This window comes from Ambystoma mexicanum, chromosome 12 (genome assembly GCF_040938575.1).
Source record: "Ambystoma mexicanum isolate Mex_15411 chromosome 12, UKY_AmexF1_1, whole genome shotgun sequence".
Classification (NCBI taxonomy): Eukaryota; Metazoa; Chordata; class Amphibia; order Caudata; family Ambystomatidae; genus Ambystoma; species Ambystoma mexicanum.
The window spans coordinates 1,224,575,857-1,224,600,359 of NC_090936.1; the positions used below are offsets into that span (position 1 = coordinate 1,224,575,857).

A 24,503-nucleotide genomic window follows, 5' to 3' on the forward strand; every position below is an offset into this window, starting at 1 on the left:
GGTCAGAGTCTCTGCGTGTTTTGTGAGGCTAAGCTGGCCACTAAGGTAATCAGGGAAGGAATATTAAGCACATTACCCATAGCAAAATAGCACTTGTATAGTGCTACGAACCCTCAGGTATACTAGTATTACTCATCACTACTACCACCAGTGTGGTGTGAGGTGTTTATTCATCGATTGCAGCGGGATAAACGACTGATTTATACCCTTCCAAGATAGGAACCTGCATCAGTAGGCTGATCACGGGTGTGAAGCCAGCACTCCATTCGCTGCACTGTAGAAAATATATATACATAACAAAAGAGGCTAAACAACTCTCCTGAGTATATCGAAGCCTTGCTATACTCCTCGAGCAGAGGAGAAATTGTAACACGCTGCCAGACAGACAGCTGAACAATAGGCCCAGCTTTGGGAGGAAGCCCATGGGGCAGGCGCCAGAAAGTTATTATTTGGCAACTCACCCACCTGAAATCAGCAAGTGTTTCCAAACATTTCATCCAAGCAGAACATGGTTGTCCAACGTGTCTTGCAACAAACTGAACAGTTACCCTCGAGCTGGCTTGTCTCCACCAATAGTTCAAATAGTAAAAGAATGTCCAAATGGGACAAATAGTAAGGGAACACTTCCCCACTAAAGAGAGCGTCAAGCCCAGCAGACCTCAAAAGGGGCATAAAGTATCATTTTTTCCCCTCATGTCGAGAGAAAAACTCTCTGCAGCTTAATCAGCACGAGCATTGGGTGGAGCAATTGTTATTGGGGAAAGCAAAAACCTAAGGAAAGGACCGAGTTGTCCCAAATCTAACTAAGGTAAAGGGAATCAGAATTTTTACTAAGACGAAGGTTAACACCATAGTGATGGCTAGAGGGAAGGTACAACCCCCACATGAGTCTGTTATAACCACCTCCTCGCAGTCTTTTCTTTAAAGAACTTAATAAATAAATATAAAATATAAAAAATATTTAAAATATTGAAAATATTTAAAATATCCAAAGAAGAGGGGTTACGCCCTCACAAGGGTCCGAACCCCCGGCCCTTATAGAAGGTGATACTTACTGAACTATCCGGGTTACTGACGATTCTGGAAACGCAAAAGTGCTCCAGTCAACACTTAAACATATTGTTTAGCAAACAGTACACTGAGTAAGTGCACCTCAACTGCTCGCCCCAGCAGGGCGTGGCAACCAGCAGTACACGAGGGAGTACCTCGCAATAGAAACCAGGCAAAGCCTGAAACCGAGCAGGATACGGCATGTTTACAGAAAAAATACAATGACAACTGCCATATGCAGCACCTAAACAAAACTGGCGACCTTAAGGGAGGGATAAACTGAGCAAGTGCACCTCCAATTGCTTCGCCCGAGTAGGGCGTGACACTCAGCAGTACACGAAGGGGTACCTCGCATAAAAAACTCAGGCAGAACCTGAACCGAGCAGGTTATTGCACACACCGGTAAAGGTAATTACCAAAGTCGCCGACTTTAAGGGAGGAAAACACTGAGTAAGTGTATCTGAAACTGTACACCCAAGCAGGGTGTGGACCCAGCCGTATACGAGGGGTAACCTCGCATTAGAACTCAGGCAGAACCTGAAACCGCGCAGGATATGGCACTCACCGGTTAAGGTAATTACCAAGTTGCCGACTTTAAGGGAGGAAAACACTGAGTAAGTGTATCTGAAACTGTACACCCAAGCAGGGTGTGGACCCAGCCGTATACGAGGGGTCACCTCGCAGAAACCACATAGGCCACCTCGCCGCCGAGCAGGTGGCTGCACCTATCCAGGGAAGATACTGACATCTGACATCTGCCAACAGCAGCCCTTAAACAAAAAACTCTGCCAGGTTTAAGGGAGGGGTGCACTGAGCATGTGAACCTCAAACTGCGCATCCCAGCAGGATGAGGCAACCATCAGTACACGAGGGCTAACCTCGAATTAGAACTCAAGCAGAACCTGAAACTGAACAGGCTATGGCAGCTACAGTGAAGGCAAATCCCCTATGCCCTGTGCAGTGTTTAATAAATAAATAAGTAAATAAATAAATAAATAGCAGCAGATTGGCATCGCATGAGGCTCTTCAGTAGGCTAACTAGTGTTAATATAAGCTGAAATATCAATTCAAACACAAAATAAATCAATTCTTTATATATATATATATATATATATATCCACAAGTAAATACATATACATAAATATAAACACATACACACATACATATGTGTATACCGCCAATGGGGGTATCGAACCCAGGGCCTTCTGCATGGTAAACCTGCAACCCTCTTATTGAGCTATGTCGCTTGTGCTGCAACAGAAGCCTTCCTGAACTCATATGCACATAATATAAAAAGTAAACCTAATAAACATATTAAACAGAAATAAACCCCAAACAACGAAAACATGGCGTTCAACTTAAAAAATAAAGAGGACAGCTGCACGCTGTAGAAATGCTCACTAAAGAGCTTCACCAACAACAATAAGGCCCTAGCGAGCCGCCTCCCAGCCGGGTCCCAAAGCAGGCAAAGCCTGTAACCTCCTGACTTCATACGCGAGCAGCGTATAAAATGGAAACGACACACACGCGACGCGTGTGAACTGATTGACCTGCAAGGCCAGTCTTAACCGCCGTGACGCGCGCCGGAAGAAGCTGAGCTTCTTGAACAGACAGCGCGCGTCACAAAACAAAACTGAGGGAACGAGCGTGCTGGCTCCGGGGAGACCGCCGCTTAACAAATAAACAAACCCTCTCTTGAGGGAAAAACATTTCGCGCGTCGCCGCCCAGTTGCAACTAAATTAAAGTAAACAAGGCGCGAACGCCGTTATAGAAAGGCAACAAGAAACCATTAACGAGCGGAATGCTCCATACGGAGCACCGCTACAATGTAACACTCTGGACTGGAGGAAAGCGTTCGAGCGCGAACGCGACTTTCAGTAAAGTAATGCAAACACACATGAAATGCCCATTTCTCCAGAACAGTGTTATAAATCACCAAAGCTCTTTCAATATTATTCAAAGAAAACACTCTAAACTCCATAATTTCACACTAAGCAACAACTAGGAGGAGTAGACTTAGCTGTGGATTTCAGCAGCAAAGAAAGAGGGGTTGGGTTTAGAGTAATGGACTTATATAAGGAAGGGTCCCTGCTCATTGGCCTCCTGCAAGGCATGACCTGTCCTCCATGATGGATTGGGGAGTTCCCCCTTGCATTGACATTGAACTCTGTTTAGTTCTGTTTTCAACTTTTTTTGTTTGTAAAGTTTTTTCTTTGCTGCTGTGGTTTCAGAGTAAAGATTAGAATGCATAATATGAGCCTCCTGTCTTGTCATAGAATTTGAAAAATGCAACCTGTCGCTCTGGTGAGTGTTGATGGTTATATTGAATCGCTTCCTAATAAACCATTTCCAAAATTGTTTTACGGACAGCACAGTAGCAATATAGCACCAAGCGCTCTGTAGGAGTTAGCAACACGCTGATAAGGTGATGAAACAATATTGTTTCCAATGTCTAGGCGCTCCTTCCTGTATATATACGCACAACTCTGTATATATGGGCGCAGTTGGTTATTTCCCGGCATTACATGTGGCTTTTCACTTGCTTGAAGAACCCGTAGCTTAATTATGCATCGGATTTGACTGCGACTTTCGGCAGTTCGATTTCACACTAAGGCTTGAGCAACTTACTTTCATCTGGAGGTTGTACTTGTAAGATGATCGTATGCTCTGTGATTTCACAAAATGACTGCAGACATTCAGTCTAGTCCCTCTATAGTCGTTGTGGAAAAGGCACTTTCAAACCTGCTCCCAGTTGTGCCGAGAAGTGAAACAAGCAGGTTACCAGATTGCAGTTGAACGTATACTCTGTGGGCCGCTGTTGTTGGGAAATCCCATCCTCGTTGCCACTGAAATGATGCTTAGCACACGGTTCCATATATTTGGGATGCTTATTTGAGCATATGGGTTTTCCCACCAGTCACATCAAATAAGGCCTACAACTGACTTCCCCTGTGCATCATTCCTCGAAACCATCTACATTCCACTACAGACCTTCCATCCATAATAGTAGATTCCTTATGATGGCGAAGGAAATCGTGGATTAGACACAGTGCAATGATACAATGAAATACTACACACCTCCCTTCTTTACAATTATAACACATCGAAATGCTACACAGCCTAATCTAAACCTAATTCTAAGATGGCAGCAAGCTACGACCATCAAATAATAATAATACAGTCCTAGTGGAGTCTAGTAAAGCAGGGCCCATACTAAATAAAACCTATTGCCAATCCTATGCTTCAAAAGAGTGTGGGATAATGTTCACAAGAAAAGAAAGAAGTGTTCACAAAATAAGTCAGGATGTTACGGCTGGGGTGTTCCTTCCCTGAGTTTTTAGCACGGGACAAGGTTGGTACTCTTGGGCACAGCACACACCTGGGCTTCTCCAGCACAAGCTTAAAGTTCTTTTTCCTCTATATCGGGACCTTCTGTGCCCATGTCCCTTCTCATGCAAAGTTTCTTGCTTCAGGGGGCCTGATATGCCAAAAACAACAAAACGAACAGTTCCTTCTGGTAACCTTTACGTCGGGTGATTACTCTTCACCCTAGGAATCCCCTCAGCTGGGTTCCAATCCTTCTTTCAGCTTTAGCATCTCAAAGCACTTGCCAATTTAAACCGAGGCTTCTGAAGGGAAATCACATCTTGCTGGGTCACTGTTATTCTATGGCAAGTGAGTGCTTCACAATATCACAGTTCACACAGCGTTCCCCTCAGCTGGGCACAAACGCCAGTTTCACAATTCCCTCAGTCGGGTTCACAATTTCACAATTGTCAACTTTTGCAATGTGTCAAGGGCTTTCGATTGAAAAAGGGGTTTGGATTGACCCTTGTATGACCACCTAGACACCTTATGCCGGCCTTCCCTATGGCATCTTGTTACTTGTAGTTTCAATATTCTTTTAGCTCAACATATTATCTTTGTTCAGGAGAGGTGTACCAGCCAGACACCTTTGAATGAGTGCCCACGTGGCACCAGACCACTCTATCTCTGGTATCCAGTTAGTTCACAAAAACACTCTGTATCTCAATCTTATTAATGTTACCACTGCAACCTTGAACCTAACACAGTCTGGCCCATCAGGTTCTTCCGACTCACCGGCTGTGCTGAACTCGTTGGCGTTTCTTTTGCTGCTGGAGTCATGGTCGGTATCACGATGGCAACCGCGTTTTCCAGCCTGGCTATCAGTGCGGGAGGGTTCCATGTACAGCTGACATCAGTCACACCACTCGCCAGCTGTGATTCCCGGTTTTATGCTTCTTTTGCCATAGGCTTCGCGGGTCTGGATTGAAAAGGGCAAGGACAACTCCCTCCTTGACGTCCTTTGAGGTCTCGGCACCTTTCTCCTCCGTTTAAACTATTGTCCTGGAATACCTGCTTCCTTCTGAGTTCGGCCATGCTCCCAGTGTACTCTTGTGCTCGGCCTTTTATCCCTATGGGGAGGGGAAAGGGCAGTCCGGTGTGTGTAGTTGTGGGCAATTGCCTGACTTTGCCTGACCCTTGTGTTGGGACATGTCAGATAAACAGCTCTGGTATTAGTCTGTTGTCGCTCATAGTGTGAGAAAGTGTTAGTGTTGGAAAAGGGGTGGGAGGTAGAGTTTCTAAATATCCTACTGGACAGGATGGGGAAAAGCTGTCATAAGGAAGGCGATACTGCGTCTCACCCTTCGGTGTCCCACTCCCCGAAGACCCCCCATCCAGGTGTTCCTCCCACACTGGTCCACCCCCAGGAACTGGATCCAATTACGATGGCTGTGTCCTGGCCACCTGGATGACAGATCTCTGGGGACTAGCGGATGAGACCCCTTCAGGTTTCTCACAACAATCTCCTTAACCAAAGTCCCCACTTTCTCATCCTGTGATACATTGATAGTTCTTCTGTGTTGGCACAAACCCTAGTGGTGTGCCCCCTGCGGCAGAAAAGGATCCGGAGGACAGCTCCGCTGGTATAGGGATATCATAGATGAGGAATGAATGCAGGAACAACCCTCAGAAAGAACATTACAGAGTTCATTAGCATATAATGGATATTTGGAAAGTGCTGCAAGGTCTCTTGACAATGACAATAGGGACACATGGGGAAGATCCTTGTCTCTAAAAACCAGTTAATATGGCTAAAGGCAATATGCCTTGCTGCAATTTTGTATACAAAGAACAAACATGAGGCACTGTAAATCGATCTAAATATCCTTCATACTGACCAAGATCTTTGTTATTAAAATGGAGCTGAGACGATTCCTGATTCCTCCCAAAAGTTCCTGTAATTCAAGCTTTTCCTTGGTTCTTTTTTTGGAGCCATCAGTAGTCAATTCAGGATTTTCCCATCAGTGGGAGAACGCAAGCATATGGCACATAATCTTTACAAGACACACCGCTGGTAAATCGTGCCCTCTTAATAGACCCATCGTAAAGTGTTTCATTATATTTTCTGAGTTCTGGGGCCAACCACAGACTCAATCAGTAAAAGACTGGTTTCATTTTCAGTATTTTGACAATGTTGACCTGGTTCAACTCTAAATGTATAAGTGCATTTGGTGCTGATTTATTTAACCCCAAAATCTGTTTTAATAGCAAATTCTCAAAGATGTACACAAAAAGCCCCATATCTCCTCACTATCTTATACAACTGTCTGGCTTGTAAATTGTATGTTTGTAAAGTCGAGCATACTGCCTTATTGACGTACGGTTCTAGTAAACTGTAAAGTCGATTTGTATGAATGTTTTAAAGTGAAGTTAGCTTTTGAAACTTGAGAAGCCCATGACGCATTAGAGTCCTCTATTACTTCCTCTATCGCCTGCCAATTAACCTCCAAATGAACATCCTATGGTTTATAAGTGTATGTTTAGAGCAGACCATATTGTTTGGTTTATAAATATTCAGGTCAAACCCTCTTTCTTTACATAACTCATTGAATGTATGCATCTGCTTCTGTAGCCACCAGAGTGTTTGGGAATTGAAGACTGCATCGCAAATAACAATATTGGTATTCATTATGACTTGATCATCGGAGCATCTGAGCCAAGACCCATTCAATTTGAGGCTAATTCATTAATAAATACGCAGAATAGAATTGGGGCAAGAACGCAACCTTGGTTAATGCTTTTCCAACCCTAAAATGCTCTGTGTACTTGCCTCTCTAAGCCCCATCGAATGTAGCAAAGATTTCACTTTACAATACGCAAACATGGCAATGAGCAACTTGGGGACATTTTGCCTATCTGAAGAGTTCCATAGCTCTAGTCCTGGTGCATTTAAAGGCTGTTTTCAGATCGAATAAAGACAAATATAACTGATGTTTTATTTTTTAAACTATGTACTTTTGTATTATAAGATATCGTTTGAAGGCTTGGTCCACAGTACTGTTGCCCCTTTGTAAACCAGCCTTGTGATGTCACATGGCGTTATCATCTAACCAGTTTTGCAATCGTACTGCGATGGCCTTACCAAATATCTTCCCCACAATATCCAGAAGTAAAATTGGGCGGTTGTTTTCGGGATCTTCTCTGCCACCCTTTTTTATAGATGGGTACTATCTCTGCCAGACTTCTTGACCAGTAACCAAACGTACGCTTGCAATATGGGACAAGGCTTGCAGACTGCGATGTGGAACATCGTATCCATCTCCTTTGAGACACTGTTTTCAAAATCCCACTTTTACGCCAGGATGCAAAGTATAAGCTTTCACGAGATGGATTAAGGGGGGGGATGTTCCCCGTTTGGGAATTTGTTCATTGGAAGGAGAATTAAGTCTTCTGGATTGTAAGAATGGTTATAGCCTGGTAATGAAGATGAAAGGAATCCGACCCCTACAGAGCTCGAGGAAACCTCCTAGTGGCTATATCCACTTAAGGGCTGACTTAAGACTTTTATACAAATATATCCAAACCTATAAACTGTGGTGCTGATTCCTACAAAATGGGACGGGAAAGGGACCCTTAATGATCCATTCTGGGAATCAACATGGAGGAATACTTTCAAGATTGCTAGGAGTGTCCAGATCCTAGAATTTCACTGCAAAATAATGTATTGATGGCAGTGTACACCAAATAAAATGCACAAGTTTAACTCTAACCTCTTAGATGTTTGCTGGAGGGGCTGCAGGAACACTGGAATGTATGATTTTTGTGGTCCCAGTGCCCGCAAGTTTGACTTCTGGCTAGAATTTAGATCAAACATCAGATTGATGTTCAATTACTGCAACTGTGGAATTCTGACATTCCTGAAAGTGGAAGTCCCTGAAGCCGAAGAGGAGGCATTTCACTGTGGTGATATGGCCCTGGTGGGGAGTCTAATACTGACAGTTTAACTGGGGCACAGTTTCGTTATGGGCAGAAAGCGTGCCACTTACAAAGGTCACGTGGCTGAACAGGATGATCCTAAGGATGGAAAGAATTACTTGCTTTCTTCATGGTATCCTCGGAAAAGTCTGTGTGAAATGGTCCTCCTTCCAGAAATTATTCAGACAAGATCTACTGAACCGTAACTTTCTGTAAATGTTGAGGGTTTGGAATTGGTTTAATGTTGAACCGTGAACATACCTCTGTTGTATTACGAGACTGCTCTTGCTTTTATTTTGTACTTGATGCGTGCTTCGAATTACATTCTGGAACTGGCTGAGGCATGGAGGGGAGGGAAGACCATTCTTAAATCTGATTGTCATTCATGTTTTTCAGACCATTAATATAGATGTTGGAAAAATACATTACGTGTCTTGCAGGAACCAGCGCAAGAGACTTCACATAATGTCTAAACATTTTTTTTGCAAGATCAGTTTATTGGTCACCTAAAGCCCCATAGTTCATAACCTAGATTCATACCTTTGGGCATGGAGGCTGACCGTTTATCTGTTCCTCGTTGGGACAGCATTTTTGTTTTGTAAATCATCTCCCATAATGGGCAGCTTCGCTATTTCTAGAAGTATATCTGTGCCACAGTCCGATGTCATCTTGAAAATGAGTGGCGATGACTGATTTTACGTTCACTGTGGGAATGTTCGACTTCTGTTCAGTCCATCTCTGCGTCACTTTAATATTGGAAAGCCCCACATAGAAAATGTGTCGAGAGTGTTCAGTAGAGAGGGCAACACAGGGTTTTTTAGCACAGACGCCGTTCAATGGGTTGGCCCCGATACAGGAATTGTACTTGTTCACACATAAGAGTAAGTTTTCAAATAAATTGACTACATTGATGCACAGTCCAACCAAGAGTGTCTTTTATTGTATTATTTTGCCATGCTTCAATGCCAGTTTTCATGTACACCCCTAGTTCATGGTGTTGACCTGGTTCTTATCCCTTTTTTGCTTCTGTTTAGTACTTGTTCTAGAGTGCTGTACAGTGCAGTATGCATGTTTTCTTCTTTCTGCCAGTGTTTGATTTTGTTCTGCCTTCCAGTCTTTGTTGCAGTTGCAACCACCGTTGCCTGCCGACTTGGAACCAACCCAGACTGGCTGTTCTTCTGCAACTTTATCGGAATGTTCATGTTCTACTGTGCACATTGGCAGACCTATGTATCGGGCACGCTCAGATTTGGGAAGTAAGTGGATCACTTTTTGTTGCTCTCAGTGATCTGGTGGTGGAGAGACTCTCAAAAGATTTGAGGAAATGCTTTTCAATATCTTTGTTTTTTATTGCATATAATTGAAACAATTTTTTCCCTTGTAATGTATTCCTTGGAGCTCAGGTTCTTTCTTAGAGCAGAAGGCGAACAATCAAGGAAGGTGATTGCAGGCGTATATAATGAGATCCTTACAGTTCAAATAAGGGCTCTAAAAATATAGTCAATGTGATCACAAAGACTTTTTAGTTCCTGCAATCAGCAGTGCTCAACATGCTTCCATATCATGTTTTGAAAGTCAGTGAACACATGGTTGAAGCATGTAGTGCGTCTCCCAGTGAGGGCTGAGCAAGCGATGACGCAATGCTTCAGTGTTTCTACCTCCGTTGCACTCTTACAAAAGCGACAAATGCTGCTTTCACAAGTACCTATTTGTTGGTTGGAGATTAAGGCGAAATTGATCCCTTCGTTTTTTGTCTGGAGATTGTTTCAGGGATTCCCAAGTGACGTCCATTTTGCATGATTCGCAGGCAATGTGAGTCACTTATTTATTGTCATTTGCCGCTATCAAGGTGCAAATCCAATCAGATTCTCTTAATGTGACCTAAATTCTCATAGGATTAATGACCAGTATGTGAATTGAGCTCCCGATTTCTTTCAGCTTAGAGCACATTTTTTCTCGCCAATTCTGCAGCATTTGGTTTTGAGATGCCATGATCTCTTTACGTAGCATCTCAAGAATATCTGGTTAGGCACCTGCAGGGCATTTTCTGAAAAGGCACAATCCTTTCCAAAGAACAGTTGATGACAATGAGGAGAGGCCCAACTCACATCGCACAAGTTGAATTGGCACAGATTTGGGAAGTCCTAGAACTTTCTTCCAGAATTGACCTTCTAGTTGGGTCCATGTCTTCTCCTTTTATCTTGACTTCGATAATGAGAAATGTCTTACCCTTCTTGCTCCAGTGCATATTTTCTCAATTTCGGTTACTTTGAAATCTTAACATTTGCAAACATCTCCTAGAACAGGTGAATTGTTTCTTGTACATTTCAGAAGACTGAACTTCCAGGTCATCCCCAAATAATACATTTCAGGCATTTGTTACACTTGAGCCTCTTTAAACCACACAGAAATAGCAGGAAAAGGGACACCGACCTTCATCTGAGCCCTTATTTGTACTCAGTGCAGTGATTGCAGCATACTCAAAATGCAGCTGCATGTCTGCTTATGCAAACAAGCGCTATTCCTGCATCTCTAGGGGGCCCTTCTCTGGTAGAGGAGGGCAGAAGAGGCCAAAGGAGAAGTCTGAGACGCGGAATGGAAAGGATACTACAAGAAAGGTGAGTGGAAAATGCAAGAGGAGGCTCGAGGGGGCAGGAGAGAACACCAGCAGGGAGGAAGGAAATATTGTGCTCTTGCAGCACTATTATAGAGCGCGTCATGCTAGACTCATTCAGCCTCAAAGCAATGTAATGACAGGTTTTATTACCCCATTTTCAATGGAACTCCATGTATTGAACTTAGAAGGATGAAAGGCTAAGGATTACATCTTGCAAAGTACAATCTGTCCTCATGTCGGAAACCAGTGCTTTACCCATGAAGCTGCCTGCATTGAATCTACATGAAGAAGGGATTGGAGGAGGTAATCCATAGGAGAAAGAGAACATCAAGAAGGCATGAAAGATACATTTGAAGGAGATGCCAGGAGGAGGTTTGAAGGAATACCAGGAGGAGTCCGGTAGAGTGAATCAGGTGCAGGAGAAGAGGGAGAGAACAGCGAAGTGGGAAGAAGACACCAGGAAGACGTTGGAGCCGTCCGTCAACAGAAAAAAGGTGTTTCATGGAAGCTGGAAAGAGACCGCAATAGGAAGATGGAGGAGAGACCCAGAAGGAGTAGAAAGATTAAACTAGGGGGTGAGAGGAGAAGATATGAACAGGCGGATGGAAGGAGGAAGAGTGAACCGGCAAACGCAGCCCCTGATCAGGGTGAACCTGATGTGTGGAAGAACATGCATGTGAAAAGGTGTCTGGTTGAGCCATGTTGAGAGGAGAGAACTGTAGGAGTTGCAGAAGATATTTCCCTAGGAAGGAGACTGTCTGCCTGTCAAAGAGCGAAGCCTGAGTGGGCCCTGAGAGAGGGAGGTACCTAGGATCTAGAACTCTGGCTAATAGGTTTTCTCCATTGCTATAGTTTCCCACTTTGCACCCGTGTGCAAGCCTAGCAGGCTCCAGGACCAAGTCAACCCAAGTGAACAAGCGGACAACTTGAACGTGCCAAAAAAAGAGACGAGAAAGACTTGTGGGGACACCACCAGGAATGTGAACTGATGATTGATCCTGGCCAGGAAATCCAGATTAGGATTTACAAACTAAAGAACCAGACAGGTAGCCCAAGGAGAAGCCAACTTGTTGTTTAGATTTTATTTTGCTTATTTTACTTAGCCCAAAACTGTACATAACTGAATAAACCTGTTTCAACATGTGTCTGTATATTTGTTCTGACCATACTCTGCTTTGTGACAACACACAAGTGCATAGCCTTCAGAAAAGACTTAATTTACAGCCTCTATCTCGTTATGTTCTTTTAATCCCTTTCAACCTGGGCCATTAACAGAGATGACTAAGGCTCCGCCCATGTTGGATTCTTTCACTTTGCTGCATAGGAATCCTTGCGCAGGTCTCTTGAGCTTCTCTACTTTTGTACTCTTTGTGGAGGCTATTCTACTTTTGGCTACTTCATTCAAGCCTCTTCTGCTCTACTGCTGCAGATACCAGTGCTGTTCCAAACACACAAAGGGCATCTTTTTCATTATTTTTTAGGCCCACTCTTCACACCTCGTTGCTGATGTGGAGAGCAGTTCTGATGATCTCACAGCAGGACTATTTATCCGGTAGAAAGAAAAATGCTTACCTCAAAGACCTTCATAAACCATCCGGTCAGCTCTACACCGGTCCTAAGCGTGCAAACATGACCTTTTATGCTCCGGCACTCTTCTCTTTGTGCCGCTCAACACCAGACCTTCTCAGGGAACATTCTGGATCTGAAGGTGTATCTGTGGAATGACCTGGAGGATCAAGAGGCAGGAGATGCTTCTTACTTGTACCCAGTCGAGGATACAAACCTGCCATAAATGGACTGCCCCCTTTGAAGAGTCTGTACAGGATGAATTGGAGGACTAGATTTCACTCAAGAGAAGCCTTCATGATATTCCAACCAATGTGTCTCCACCTGATGACATAATCTTGTTCCCCCTACATAAAGTCCTGGCTAGTGGACCTCTTTAAGGTAGAGGTGGCGAAGGAGGAGACAAATTATTTTCTGTATGAACGGCATGATCGCTAACAGAAACCACGAGGACCATCACTATTCTGGAGGACATTTGGGAGTTATGTGAACCCGTTTCAGCGCAACAGTGTAGACTCATCCATATCCTGCATGAATGGACAAGAAATACAAATACAGAGAGACTGTCAAGTTATGTTTACATGGCCACCTAAAGGCCAACTCTGCCATCACACGTGTTTCTAGGTACTGTTCCGCCAACACAGATTCGTTTCAGCACTCCATTTCCCAGGAGAAGGAAGGCTGAAGTTGGACATGGTAGGGAGGAAAGTCTCGGTCACAGGTTCTCTGTTTGTGCAGCTATGTTGACTTGACCATTTCCATAAGGTATAATGGACAAAAGTGCCTCTGCTCCTGGAACATCTCTTGGAGGGCAAGCTGGAGGAGGCCAAAACGATACTAATTGAGAGAATGTTGTCTGCAGTACATGACTCAAGGAGACTGTCGTATGCCGGCAAGTATCCATGAGAGCTACCAGATCCCACCAAAAGTTCAACTTTGCATCGTGAACATGAAATCTGGCAGCAAGTAACTGCTTGGAAAATAAGTTACAGGCACAGACTAAGCCAAAGCTATGAGCGCCCTCGGAGAAGGGCACTCTTGTTGCCCGTCGCATGGAATTTGTTTTTGAGGCTTACACCATTGTGAAGGCCGGCCTCAAGGACATTTCCTTCCAGTTCCACTGGCAAGAGCCAACAGCGGTCTTCCTATCTGTATGCCCTCCGGGCAAGCAGGGACACAAGCAGTTCCACTTAGACTCCTCCAAATTACGTATTCACACCCTCCGCCTGCAGATTTCACCTCAGACAATTTACATTAATTTGTCAGAAGACCTACAGATCATCCCATCGCAATTAGAGTGCCGGCTTCTACTGTGGCTGGAAGAGGTACAATCAGTTACTCAAGAGAATCCCTCAAGACTGGAGCACGTCTGACTTTATTTTGTGGTTCAGAAAATGAAGAGAGAGTGGGAGCCAATTCTGGACCAGCGCTACTTAAAGTACTTTATCTGCAATGCAAGTTCAAAATGAAAATGTTGCGTTGGGCACTCTCTTGGATATTGCCTAGAAAGCAGCACAGCCTTAATACACCTTCAAGACACTCCTTACAAATCCCTTACTCTCCCCACACACAAAAATGTTCTCCAATTTATCAGAGGAGAGCTGCTTTGCCAGTTCCATGTCCTTCTCTTTTCTTTTAGCCTATGCTGAGCGTTAAGAGTCTTCACTAAGTACCTGCATGCAGACCTCTTCTCCCTACTTGGGCAACTGGTTAGTGCAGGGGTCCAGTACAGACATCATGGCACACAATGTCAACGCTACAGTGGCTCTACTCTGCAAATTGAGGTTCTCAGTCAGCGAGGGCAAGAAACAGCACCCAACAGAAGGCTCTCTTGTTGGATGCCTTCTTTGACACACAGAAGGGGCAAGACAGGCCTTCAGAAAAACATATACGTAACTATGCAGCTTGAGCGTGTCTCTTCAGATCCAAGGTCAAGAAAAACTTTTACTTGGCTTAAAGGCCGTATTGGGACTGATGTCCTCTTGTTTTTGTCTCATCCCCACCCTACATGCATTGCATGCTCTCGGCCCAGGAAGAGAGCCTGCCAGTGGTTCTAGGCATCAGGTGAATGGGACAACATCCACTCCCTCAGCAAAAAGTCTTCCCAGTGGTTGACCAAGATGGATCCTCTGTTCGAAAGACCACCCTTCCACCGCCCTATCGGGACATTTTGTCATAAGAAGTCTCCATGTCATGATGGAGTGCACGCTTGGAGGGCCTCACCACCAGCATTCCTGGCATTCCTATCTTCCGTCAGCTGATTGAGCCACTGTCTAGGTGGACAACACAACCTCCCTGTACTAAGTAGGAAACCATCAGGCAACTCTTCACCACTGCTCCCGCAGGAGGCTCCGCGTGTGTGTCCCTATGCAATATAACATCACCTTTTTCTTCAAGTTTAGCATTGCATTTGCCTGGAACAGAGAACACCTTAGCAGACGTCGCAGAACACTTTCACCTATGGGAAATAATGCCCACGTATTGCAACCTGGGGAGATCCATAAGTGGACTTGTTTGTCATGGCATGGGAAATGCAGTTTGTTTACGTCCAGTTTCCACCAGCATTGATCTTTTGGGGGTGCATTCAGTGACTTTTTCTCCCTTTCCCTTGATACAATGAATCCTCTTGAGGAGATTCCTTGTGTTTTTAAAGCCCCTCGCATGCGCAAGGCTTATTTTAGGAAGTGGAAGCTGTTTCGCTGCTGATGCCGTGATTGTTGGCTTCTCCCGTTTCACCTCTGCTCTCGTGATGTGTTGCCTTACCCTTTTACATTTTGCATGTGGGAGTTTTCCCTCACCTTCACAAGGTTTGTTTTCTGATCCTGTGGTCATACTATTCCTTAAGTACTCTTTCGGCAGTTCCCATCAAATCCGCGCCCTGCACATTCTTGGCATTTGAACACTTAGCACAGGGCTGACATTAAACTGGCCTCTTCAAAGGAGGCTTTCTCCTCACCATCACATCGGCACAGAGAGTGGGCGAGTTGTAGTCGTTCTTCTCTGAGGAGCCTTATGCCAGGGTTTCTGGAACAAAGTAGTGCCTTCCTTGCACGCAGGGTTTCTACCCAACTCATGGCAATTGCCCTGTCAGTTGTGATCCCGACTACCTTTGCCAACCCTTCTTGTGTCACCAAAAAGACACTGCATGCCGTGGCTGTGCTTCAGACTCTGTAATCTTGGCAGAAATTAAGACCTTGGATGGTCAGCTGGCCTATCCGTCTCCTTTGTTGGTCCCTCCAAAATGTTGTTCTATTTCCGAGCCATGGTTTTCATGCAGAATTAGCTCCTACATTAAATGCTGTGCTGGTATACCACAAAATTCAATCGGCGGGTGTATACTTCTCCCTCCAATCAAGTTATGGCTACAACCATTGTCACTCGTTCTGGCATCCCCTTGGTTGTCTGCAAAGTGGCCACCTGGGCAACTCTGCACACCTTCACTAGACATCTTGTGTGGACATCAGCAGCAGAGCGGACATGGATGTAAGCTTGGTGGTTCTGCGGCATTTGCTTGCTTAAGGCGAGTGCAGCCTTTCTCTCTGTCTCCTTGCTTACTTTACTCCTCTGAATTCTATTCTCACATGTGATTCCATTAAGGAACTAGTGCTGGAGAAGGTTTTATTAATTACCTGTAATTGTATTTCTCCAGCATTGTCTTTCCTATATTGAAATGCGGCCCACCCGCCTCCTCATGAAGCTGAATTTAACTAAATGCCTCTATCATGCACTTTTATTTATGTACAAATCTAACATGGATCTTGGGTGGATTGGGGGGGATCCACCTCTCTCCCTCATTGGCCTTGGGGTGAAAGAGACTAAAAGGACATAATGAGGACAATAGACTGCAAGTTCTTTCTTACAATTATTCTTTTGTGTTTTGTAAGGAACTCATGGTGGCAACAGTAAAGACAGACACACGGGATAACAGGGTGTTCATTAAACTGTATAAATGGGTGAGAACAACACCTACTCTAAACCAAACTCTAAGATGGGAGCAAGCTACGGCCATCAAATAATAATAAGGCAGTCCTAGTGGCGTCTTCTCAAATAAGAAGGCCTATACAAAAAAAAACTATTGTCAATCCTTACCGTAATAACAAAATAGTGTGGGATAATGTTCATCAGAAAAGAAAAGTGTTCACAAATGATAGGTCAGGATGGTATAACTGGGCCTCCCATCCCACGTTTTTTTTTAGCATGGGACAAGGCGGGACTCTCGAGCACAGCACACTCCTGGGCTTCTGGGCTTCTACAGCAGGAGCTTACAGTTCGGTTCCAAATTATCGGGCCCTTCAGTTGCCAAGTCTTTTACATCAAGTGTCTTGCCTAAGAGGACCTGATGTACTATTAACAACAAACAAAAAGTTCCTTTCAGTAACCTTCCCGTCGGGTGATTCCTTTCACCCGTGGATCCCTCTCACTAGGCTCCGAACTTATTTGTAACCTTGCCTTCCCTCAGTCGGGTTCACTACAGTCTTCCGTTCAAGATCTCAGCAACTGGTAACATTAAATAGTCCTATTGTCTTTTCAAACAACCGTTCCTTGTGGACACCCCTCATCTGGGTTCACACTTGTCGACACAATGTTTACAGGGTGTTACGTTTTGCTCTCATTCACGGGCATCACCCGGCCAGGTTCACATTTGCCAGTTTAACACAGTTCACTTGTTTGTGATGCCTTGCAGGATTCACTTCCCTTAGCTTTCTAGTCCCCAGTCAGGCTTTCCACGTTTATTGTTCATACAGCATTTTCCCTCAGCTGGGTGCACACGCCTGTTTAACACTGTCACAACTTTGGTAATGGGTATAGGAATTTCGATTGTACAAGGGATTTTTGCACGACCCACGTATGACCACCTTAACTCTATATGTCAGCATTCACTTCGGCATCTTGTTGCTATATTATTCACAAGAAAAGGGGACCCCCCAGAGTCTTTTGAATGGATGCCCCTGTGGCGCTGGAACATTCTGTAGCTGGTCTTTCCTTCGATTTTAAAAGTTCATTAGTACACATGTTCTTTTTTCATAACAAGTTGCCATTGGCAACCTTTGCTAAACACGGTCCGGTATCAGTTCTCCCTCCGACTGACAGGCTGTGCTGACCTTGTCGTTCCTTGTCTCTGGTGTCAAGGACGGTACTACGGTAGCAAGTACGTCTCCCCGCCTCGGTTATCAGTGCGGGAGGGTCCTGTACACCGTTGACATCTGTTACACCACACATCAGCTGTAGTTTCCGGTTTTATGATTCCTTTCACAGAGGCTTTGCAGGCTCGGGCCCAAAAGGGCAAGGGCACTTCCCTCCTTGTTGTCCTTTCCAGTCTCTCTGCCTTTCTTCTCCGTTTGAACTGCCATCCTGGAATAGATGCTTCCTCATGCGTTTGTCCTTGCTCAATGTGTGCTCTCGTGCTCCACCTTTTATCCTTGTGGGGAAGGAAGGGAAATGGTCATTGGGTGTTTGTAGTTCTGGTCAATTGCCTGACCCTTGTGTTGGGATACGTCAGGTAAACAAACGGCTCTGGTGTTAGTCGTCGTCTTTCACGATGGAAGAAAGTGTTCCTGTAGGAAGGGGGGGGGCTTAGAGCGTTTAAGTATCCTATGAGGTAGTATGGGAAAGGGGTATTATAAGGAGGGGGTTACTGCGTCTCACCCATCGGAGTCCCACTTCCACTCCCTGAAGACCCCCCATCCAGGTGATCCTCCCCCACTGGTCCACCCCAAGGAACTGGATCCAATAGCGATGGCCGTTACCTGGTCACCTGGATGACAGAACTCCGGGGATTAGCGGGTGAGACACCTTCATGTTTCTCAGTTTACTGAGGTTTCCGACAGGAAATTATTCTAGCATGTGTATATACTAAAGATGCCAACGCTGGAGGACAACAGTTAAGAGGCAAGTAAACGATATATCCTTCCTGTCAGTAAGTTTGCCGTGGTTGTGTGTATCTTCATGCTGATTAATGATTTGAAGTCCCTTGTTGGGTATCCTTATTGGAAATATTGAGGTAGTGCCAGGGCTTTTGAATTCAGATGACCCATCATTTTTTTATTTTTTATTTATTTAACGTGATTATATGGTTATACATTTGACAACCTCTAATCACACATTTACACTTCAACGAATAAAAGAAGATTGAAAATGATTACATCATGAATAAAAATTGGGATAATTTCATCTAGTTTGCCGCTGGGAGCTGTCCCTTTATGATAATTAGAGCCAAAGTTATTGGTGTCTTCTCATTGGCTAGTAACATTTTCCACCATATGTCCTATGATCTGTGGCCATACTTTGTAATGACTTCACACATTTTGACTGATCTCTGGCTCTCAAAGACTGTGCAATCCATCAACAAATGTCATATGTTTTCAATGGAATTTTCTTCTTCACATAAACGACATGGCTGAGGGCTTGCTTTTAGAGTTTTACACCAGGTGGTTTCTTTGGTTTGAATCAAATTTAGTCTGAATCATAGAACTGGTCTCGGAAAAACCAATGTGGGAATATTTTCAGATAATTTGGGATGGAGTACAGTCTTTGACTGAGCTCCTATAATTTGCCATATCCCTTGTATTTACGTCTTTCATCTTCAGTATTGAACCAGCCTAGCGAGTACAGTTTTCTTTTGATCTTATCAGGATTATTCATCAAAGTATCACTGACCCATAATGTTTTTTTTTTATTCTAGTCTGTGCTAGAGAGAACCAGTGGAGTGCAATCAGACCAGGTTTGTACCTTGCCTGATCTCACTGCACTGGCCCCCTATGGCACCATTCTCTGGCTATTCTGTTTTGTAAACTCTTGTGGTTTTGAGCATTTTTTCTGACTGTTTACTCACCTTTTCCAACCATAATTGCCTCCATCATGATGAGGCAATTATGGTTGATGTTCTCCTGGGGATGCTAATCCCCCTGTTATGTCCGTAGTGAGTACTCTCGCACGACTGAGCGCGAGTGCCCTACAGGTTGATTGCAGATTTCCCAATAGTGGTTTGTCCACCCAGCACCCTTTTAAAATCCAGTACCTCATGGCCCACATGTTGGTGAATGGGAAACCTAGTAAATGTTTATCTAATGGTTGTAAGCATAGAATTGAGCCCCCATGGACAAAATGGGTGAGGCAGATGTAGTCTTGTGTGACATTCTCTGGCTAAGACCTGAACCTGGGCCAGTGATGAGACTTTTATGAAAAGGTATCAGGGACTTCGACTGAGAATACACGTCCCAACCCAAAGCCTTTGAACAAATCTGTGAAGTTTGAATGTGGCAGCGGCAAGTGATTGATTGCTGCCACAATGTTTGAACAGATGCATCACTGTCATTGGAGAGCAAGTTTATTCCTCAGCCCCGAAAATCTCTATCCATGCATGCAGATACCAGTATGTCTGAACCGGACAATTAAAGCAAGAGGAACTTACCTTGGCCAAGCCCAAAGAACCAACCAGAGGCACATACTGACAAAGTGAAGCCAGAACTAAGGAGGAGCAAGGATGAAAGTACAGGTTGAGAGAAGAGGCCTGCACACACCGTAGATTTCTGAAGCAGTGGGAGTTAAGGCAACTGGGGGCTATAGTCAAGATCCAGGTGTGAATTAGGAGGCCACAACCCTGAATAAAGGAGCTTTAATAATCCTTGTGTAAAGAATAGGAATCTTCTTTTTTCATCTTCTTCCAACATAGGAGGTGCTGGGAGCAAGATTGAAGGTTCCTTGGAGAAGGTCATCTCCTGACATTATAGAGACTCTTAAACATCTGATTATTGAATGCCCAGAACGCCTCATTAGGAGAATGAGCCATTTTATAGAGTATGCAGCGGGTCTAAATCTGAATGTTGACCATCATGACCGTTTCTGGATTTTCCCTGCTGGATGTATTAAGCAAATTATTTAATCTCTTTTTTGTTTTCTTTTTTAGTCTGTCCCTTTTATTAAGTTCCTATGTGTGATGAAATCTATGTATTTATTTCTTTCTCTAGCATGGGGTCTGGCATGGATTCACATGCTCATGAATATTCCCCGTCGTCAGGCTGGGAATCCTCGGTAAAGAAAAAATCAGTTTCAGTTTCGTTTCTGAACTGTCTTTCTTAGTAGTAACCAATCACTGGTCTCTGAGTCATACTGCCCCCAGCCAATGACTGCCCTCGCCTTAAGCCCCTCCCCTGGCAGTCATCCTCAGATTTTTACTGCATGTTCAAGTATTGGGAGTCCTCATGCTGTATCTCTCGAGCTTTTACTGCGTTTTGTGATTTTGCAAAGAGTTTAATATCATGTTTTCGGTCAATCGAGCCTCAAGCTCCACCGTTTCTACTTCCGATCAACGGGGACCAGTTTCGGAATTTGCTACGCCCCTCAAGGGCGAAGTTTTCGTCGAGTTACGCTTCTTGGAGGATTCCAGAAGACCTTGGGACCTACCCCGTGGACATGGCCCAGGACAAAGGAAGCTCGACGCCCGGATCCAAGCTGTTCAGGAACTGCCCTGGATGCGGATTGCAGAATGTCTTCAAGGAGGACGAGCATTCTAGATGCCTCTACTGCCTTCACGAAGACAAAATGCACATGGAGAAGGACTGTGCGTTTTGCAAGAACATGTCGGAACGGACTGTTAGGCAGAAACCTGTGCAGTTCCCTTAGGGAACACTGCAAAAAGTTTAAGACCACAGGAGTTAGCAGTAAACCCAATTGGTAGCAGTCTGCACCACCCAGATTTACCTGGTAGCTGTGGCTGAGCAGTCAGACTTCTCTCAAGAAGAGTTAGGCAGTATACAGAGCATACACAATAGGGCAGATAAACACAGTAAAACAAGCAAACACTGACCAGAGCTTTGGTGTAAAAACATATATAATTATTTATTTAAAAACACATCTATAAAAACACACTGGCACTAATATCAAGCAAGTTCAAAAACACAGTTACTAAAGTATATACACTCCCTTAAAAGAGTATTAGACAAGTCTTAAGTAAAGCCCCACTTATTTTCAGACAGCGGTGAGCGCTTAACGCAGATGGCACTCTAATAATTCGGTTTAAAAGGGAGATAAAGGCAGAGCATACATTGAAACGGGTCCCAACACTTTCAGAAGAACACAGCAAGAGAGGAAGGCAGAATAAAACCGTGAAGTTAGAGTTCAGAAAGCTGGATCCACTTTTAGAGGATCAGAACGAAATGTGTCCAAGTTCACACGGTTAGAAAGGGCACAAAAGTCTCAAAGGTTCTTAAAGAAGTTGGACCAAAAGAAAGGGACGAGTTCGATGGTCAAGAGACCAGCCCAGTCTAGAAGGTTAAGGATTTACTGTCACCTTGTAGCAATCTATAGAAAGGGAGTCCAGGCGGACACAGTACCTTGAAATGGTGAGAACGCTCCAGCGTGGGCAGTTGTTCCTGGCAGCTGTTGCAAGTCGGTGCTTCGTCCGGCGGAAGAGAAGATCTTGTCGGGGAGGAAAGCAGAAGGTCGTTGCACTGCCAGGGAAGAAACCAGCCGCGGAGTTCTCGATTAAAAGGAGCGGTCCTTTTATTCGCGGCTCAGTGCTAAGTGGCTATCCGGTTGCCGGGGTGCTTGGCACGGGCAATTCGACCACTAGACGTCCTGGTAGGCGAAAAAGAAAGCAAACTGGTTGTCCCCACCAGCTCAAGGGGAAGAGACTCTCCGGCAAGAAGATCTCCTCTGTCGTCGGGAAGTAGTGAGACGGTTCAGCAGGGCTCCACCGGTGGTGTCGTCGTTGCAGGTCGGCTCAGCTTCTCCCTCTTCGGATTTTCAGGTCCTGTGGCGACTTTTGAAGTTCCAGTCCCAAAAGCCCTGCTTTTATGCAAGAAACCCCCATTCATTCAGCCTAGCTGTCAATCAACCATGCTAAGTGGTGAGCGGGGTGGCTCACCACTTGGGCCAATCACGCAAGAGTGCGACTTGGGTTGGCAAGGCAACTTAGTCCAAGGTGCCTAAACCCCCTCCCACACCCGCTGTGGTACCCAGACAGAGTGGCACCACTTTGGAGGGCTTCTACCGCCAAAAGTGGAACAAAGGGCTCGACCTTTGGTTTGGAGTTACAGAGGCGAACACAAACGCCATTTTAAAACCGAGTTCTGGCAAAAAGACCCTACTGGTGAATTAATATTAAATAAATAAACCTGCGGTATCTTTAGCATTGCACCAAAAAGTGGTGTGTTTAAAATACATGGGAAAATCCCATAGAGAATATTATTAAGGAATATTACGCGTGGTAACCACTGTCACCAGCCAGAAACTCGACGAGGGAGGACTCCACACGACCCCCTCGAAAAACAGAGCCAGGGGCAATCGAATTACCCCTACCAGTACTTCCACAATATGATGGTGTGTACTGGTTTCTGTTAATAATTTGGGACTAGTAAAGCCAATGGTGACTTTACATGCCCTGGGAGACAGTAGTCAGTCCCAGGGTATGGAATCTATGGTGGGGTGTCACTATGACACCCCTGTACTGAGGGTGCTGTGTAACACACATAGTAAAAACACATGAGACCCTATGGAGTAAAAGGCCCATAAAACACATTAACAGGAAAAGAGTCTCACTCTTGGCAGGAGAAAAAAAACTAACTCCAGAAATCCAGCAAAGCTGCTGGGGGACTCACTAGGTTAGGAAATTCAGCCTAAACAGAGAATTTTCCCTAACACTCACCCCCCCCCCCCCCCGACTAAGGGACAGGAGGATTTAATCCACTCCTGGATGAATCTCATACCTCTAGTCGATGACATACATCCTAGAGAGACCATCAGCATTTTGGTGGTGACACCCTGACCTGTGCTCAATGGTGAAATCAAACCCTTGCAGGCAGATTGACCATCTCAATAGTTTTGGGTTTTCCCCTTTCATTTGCATTAACCATCTCAAGGGTTGGTGGTCAGTCTGAATGACAAAAGTAGAACCGTGCAAGTATGGCCTAAACTTCTTCAGAGCCCACACAATAGCAAAACACTCTCGTTCAATGGTTGCCCACCTTGTTTCAGGATCCTTCAGCTTTCTACTGATGAAGCAAATGGGGTGCTCCCTACCTTTCCCATCCAGTTGACCGAGGACTGCACCTATTCCTACATTTGAAGCATCTGTCTGCACAATGAAAGTTTGGTGGTAGTCAGGAGCTCTGAGTACTGGGGCTTGGCAAAGAGCCTTTTTCGGGTTTTCAAAGGCCTGATTGCACTCCTCATTCCATCTAACCTTTTTAGGGAATTTAGGAGAGGAGATGATATTCAGTGGAGAAGCTATGGTCCCATAGTTCTCTATGAAATTTCTGAAGTACCCAGTGAGACCTAAGAAGGCTCTCACCTGAGTCTGAGTAGTAGGTGTTGTCCAATTTTGCACAGCTTCAATCTTACTGAGCAAAGGCCTTATTTCTCCACCTCCTACCTCATGTCCGATGTAGACCACTTTACTCTGTCCAATCTGGCATTTACTTGCCTTTATGGTCAGATTGGCCTTCTCAAGAGCCTGCAAAACATAGCTCAGGTGGTCCACATGTTCTTCCCAGGTTTGGCTGAAGACTGCAATGTCATCCAAGTATGCCATGCAGAAGTCCTCCATCCCTGTCAGAACCTGATTTACCATCCTTTGAAATGTAGCAGGTCCATTTTTCAATCCAAAGGCATAACCTTAAACTGGTAAAAGCCAACTGGGGTAGAAAATGCAGTTTTCTCCTTGGCATGGTCTGTCAGGGCGATTTGCCAATAGCCTGACGTCAAGTCAAATGTGCTGAGGAACTTGGCTGAACCAAATCTATCCACCAACTCATCTGTCCTTGGCAAAGGGTGGGCATCAGTCTTGGTGACTGCATTAAGAGCTCTATAATCCACACAGAATCTAAGTTCTTTAGATCCTGCCTTTGGTACTAACACAACTGGGCTAGACCACGGACTAGTAGAGGGCTCTATTACCCCGAGATCAAGCATCTTGCTGACCTCACCTTTGATGTGGGTTCTTACATTTTCTGACATCCTGAATCCTCTGCTTTTGACTGGCAGACAGTC

The 24,503-nt window shown here is 44.7% G+C and overlaps 1 protein-coding gene across 5 annotated transcripts in view; it reads left to right on the forward strand.

Moving 5' to 3' along the window:
• Positions 1-24,503, forward strand: part of CHPT1 (choline phosphotransferase 1) — a 759,006-nt gene that overhangs the window by 237,526 nt on the left and 496,977 nt on the right. For all 5 annotated transcript variants that reach the window (XR_011281925.1, XR_011281924.1, XM_069629892.1 and 2 more), the window contains exon 3: positions 9,447-9,588. Coding sequence is in view for 3 of the 5 variants with exons in the window: in XM_069629892.1 (XP_069485993.1) it covers positions 9,447-9,588 (142 nt within the window). In the remaining 2 variants the exon portion in view is untranslated. The remainder of the gene's footprint in view (positions 1-9,446; positions 9,589-24,503) is intronic.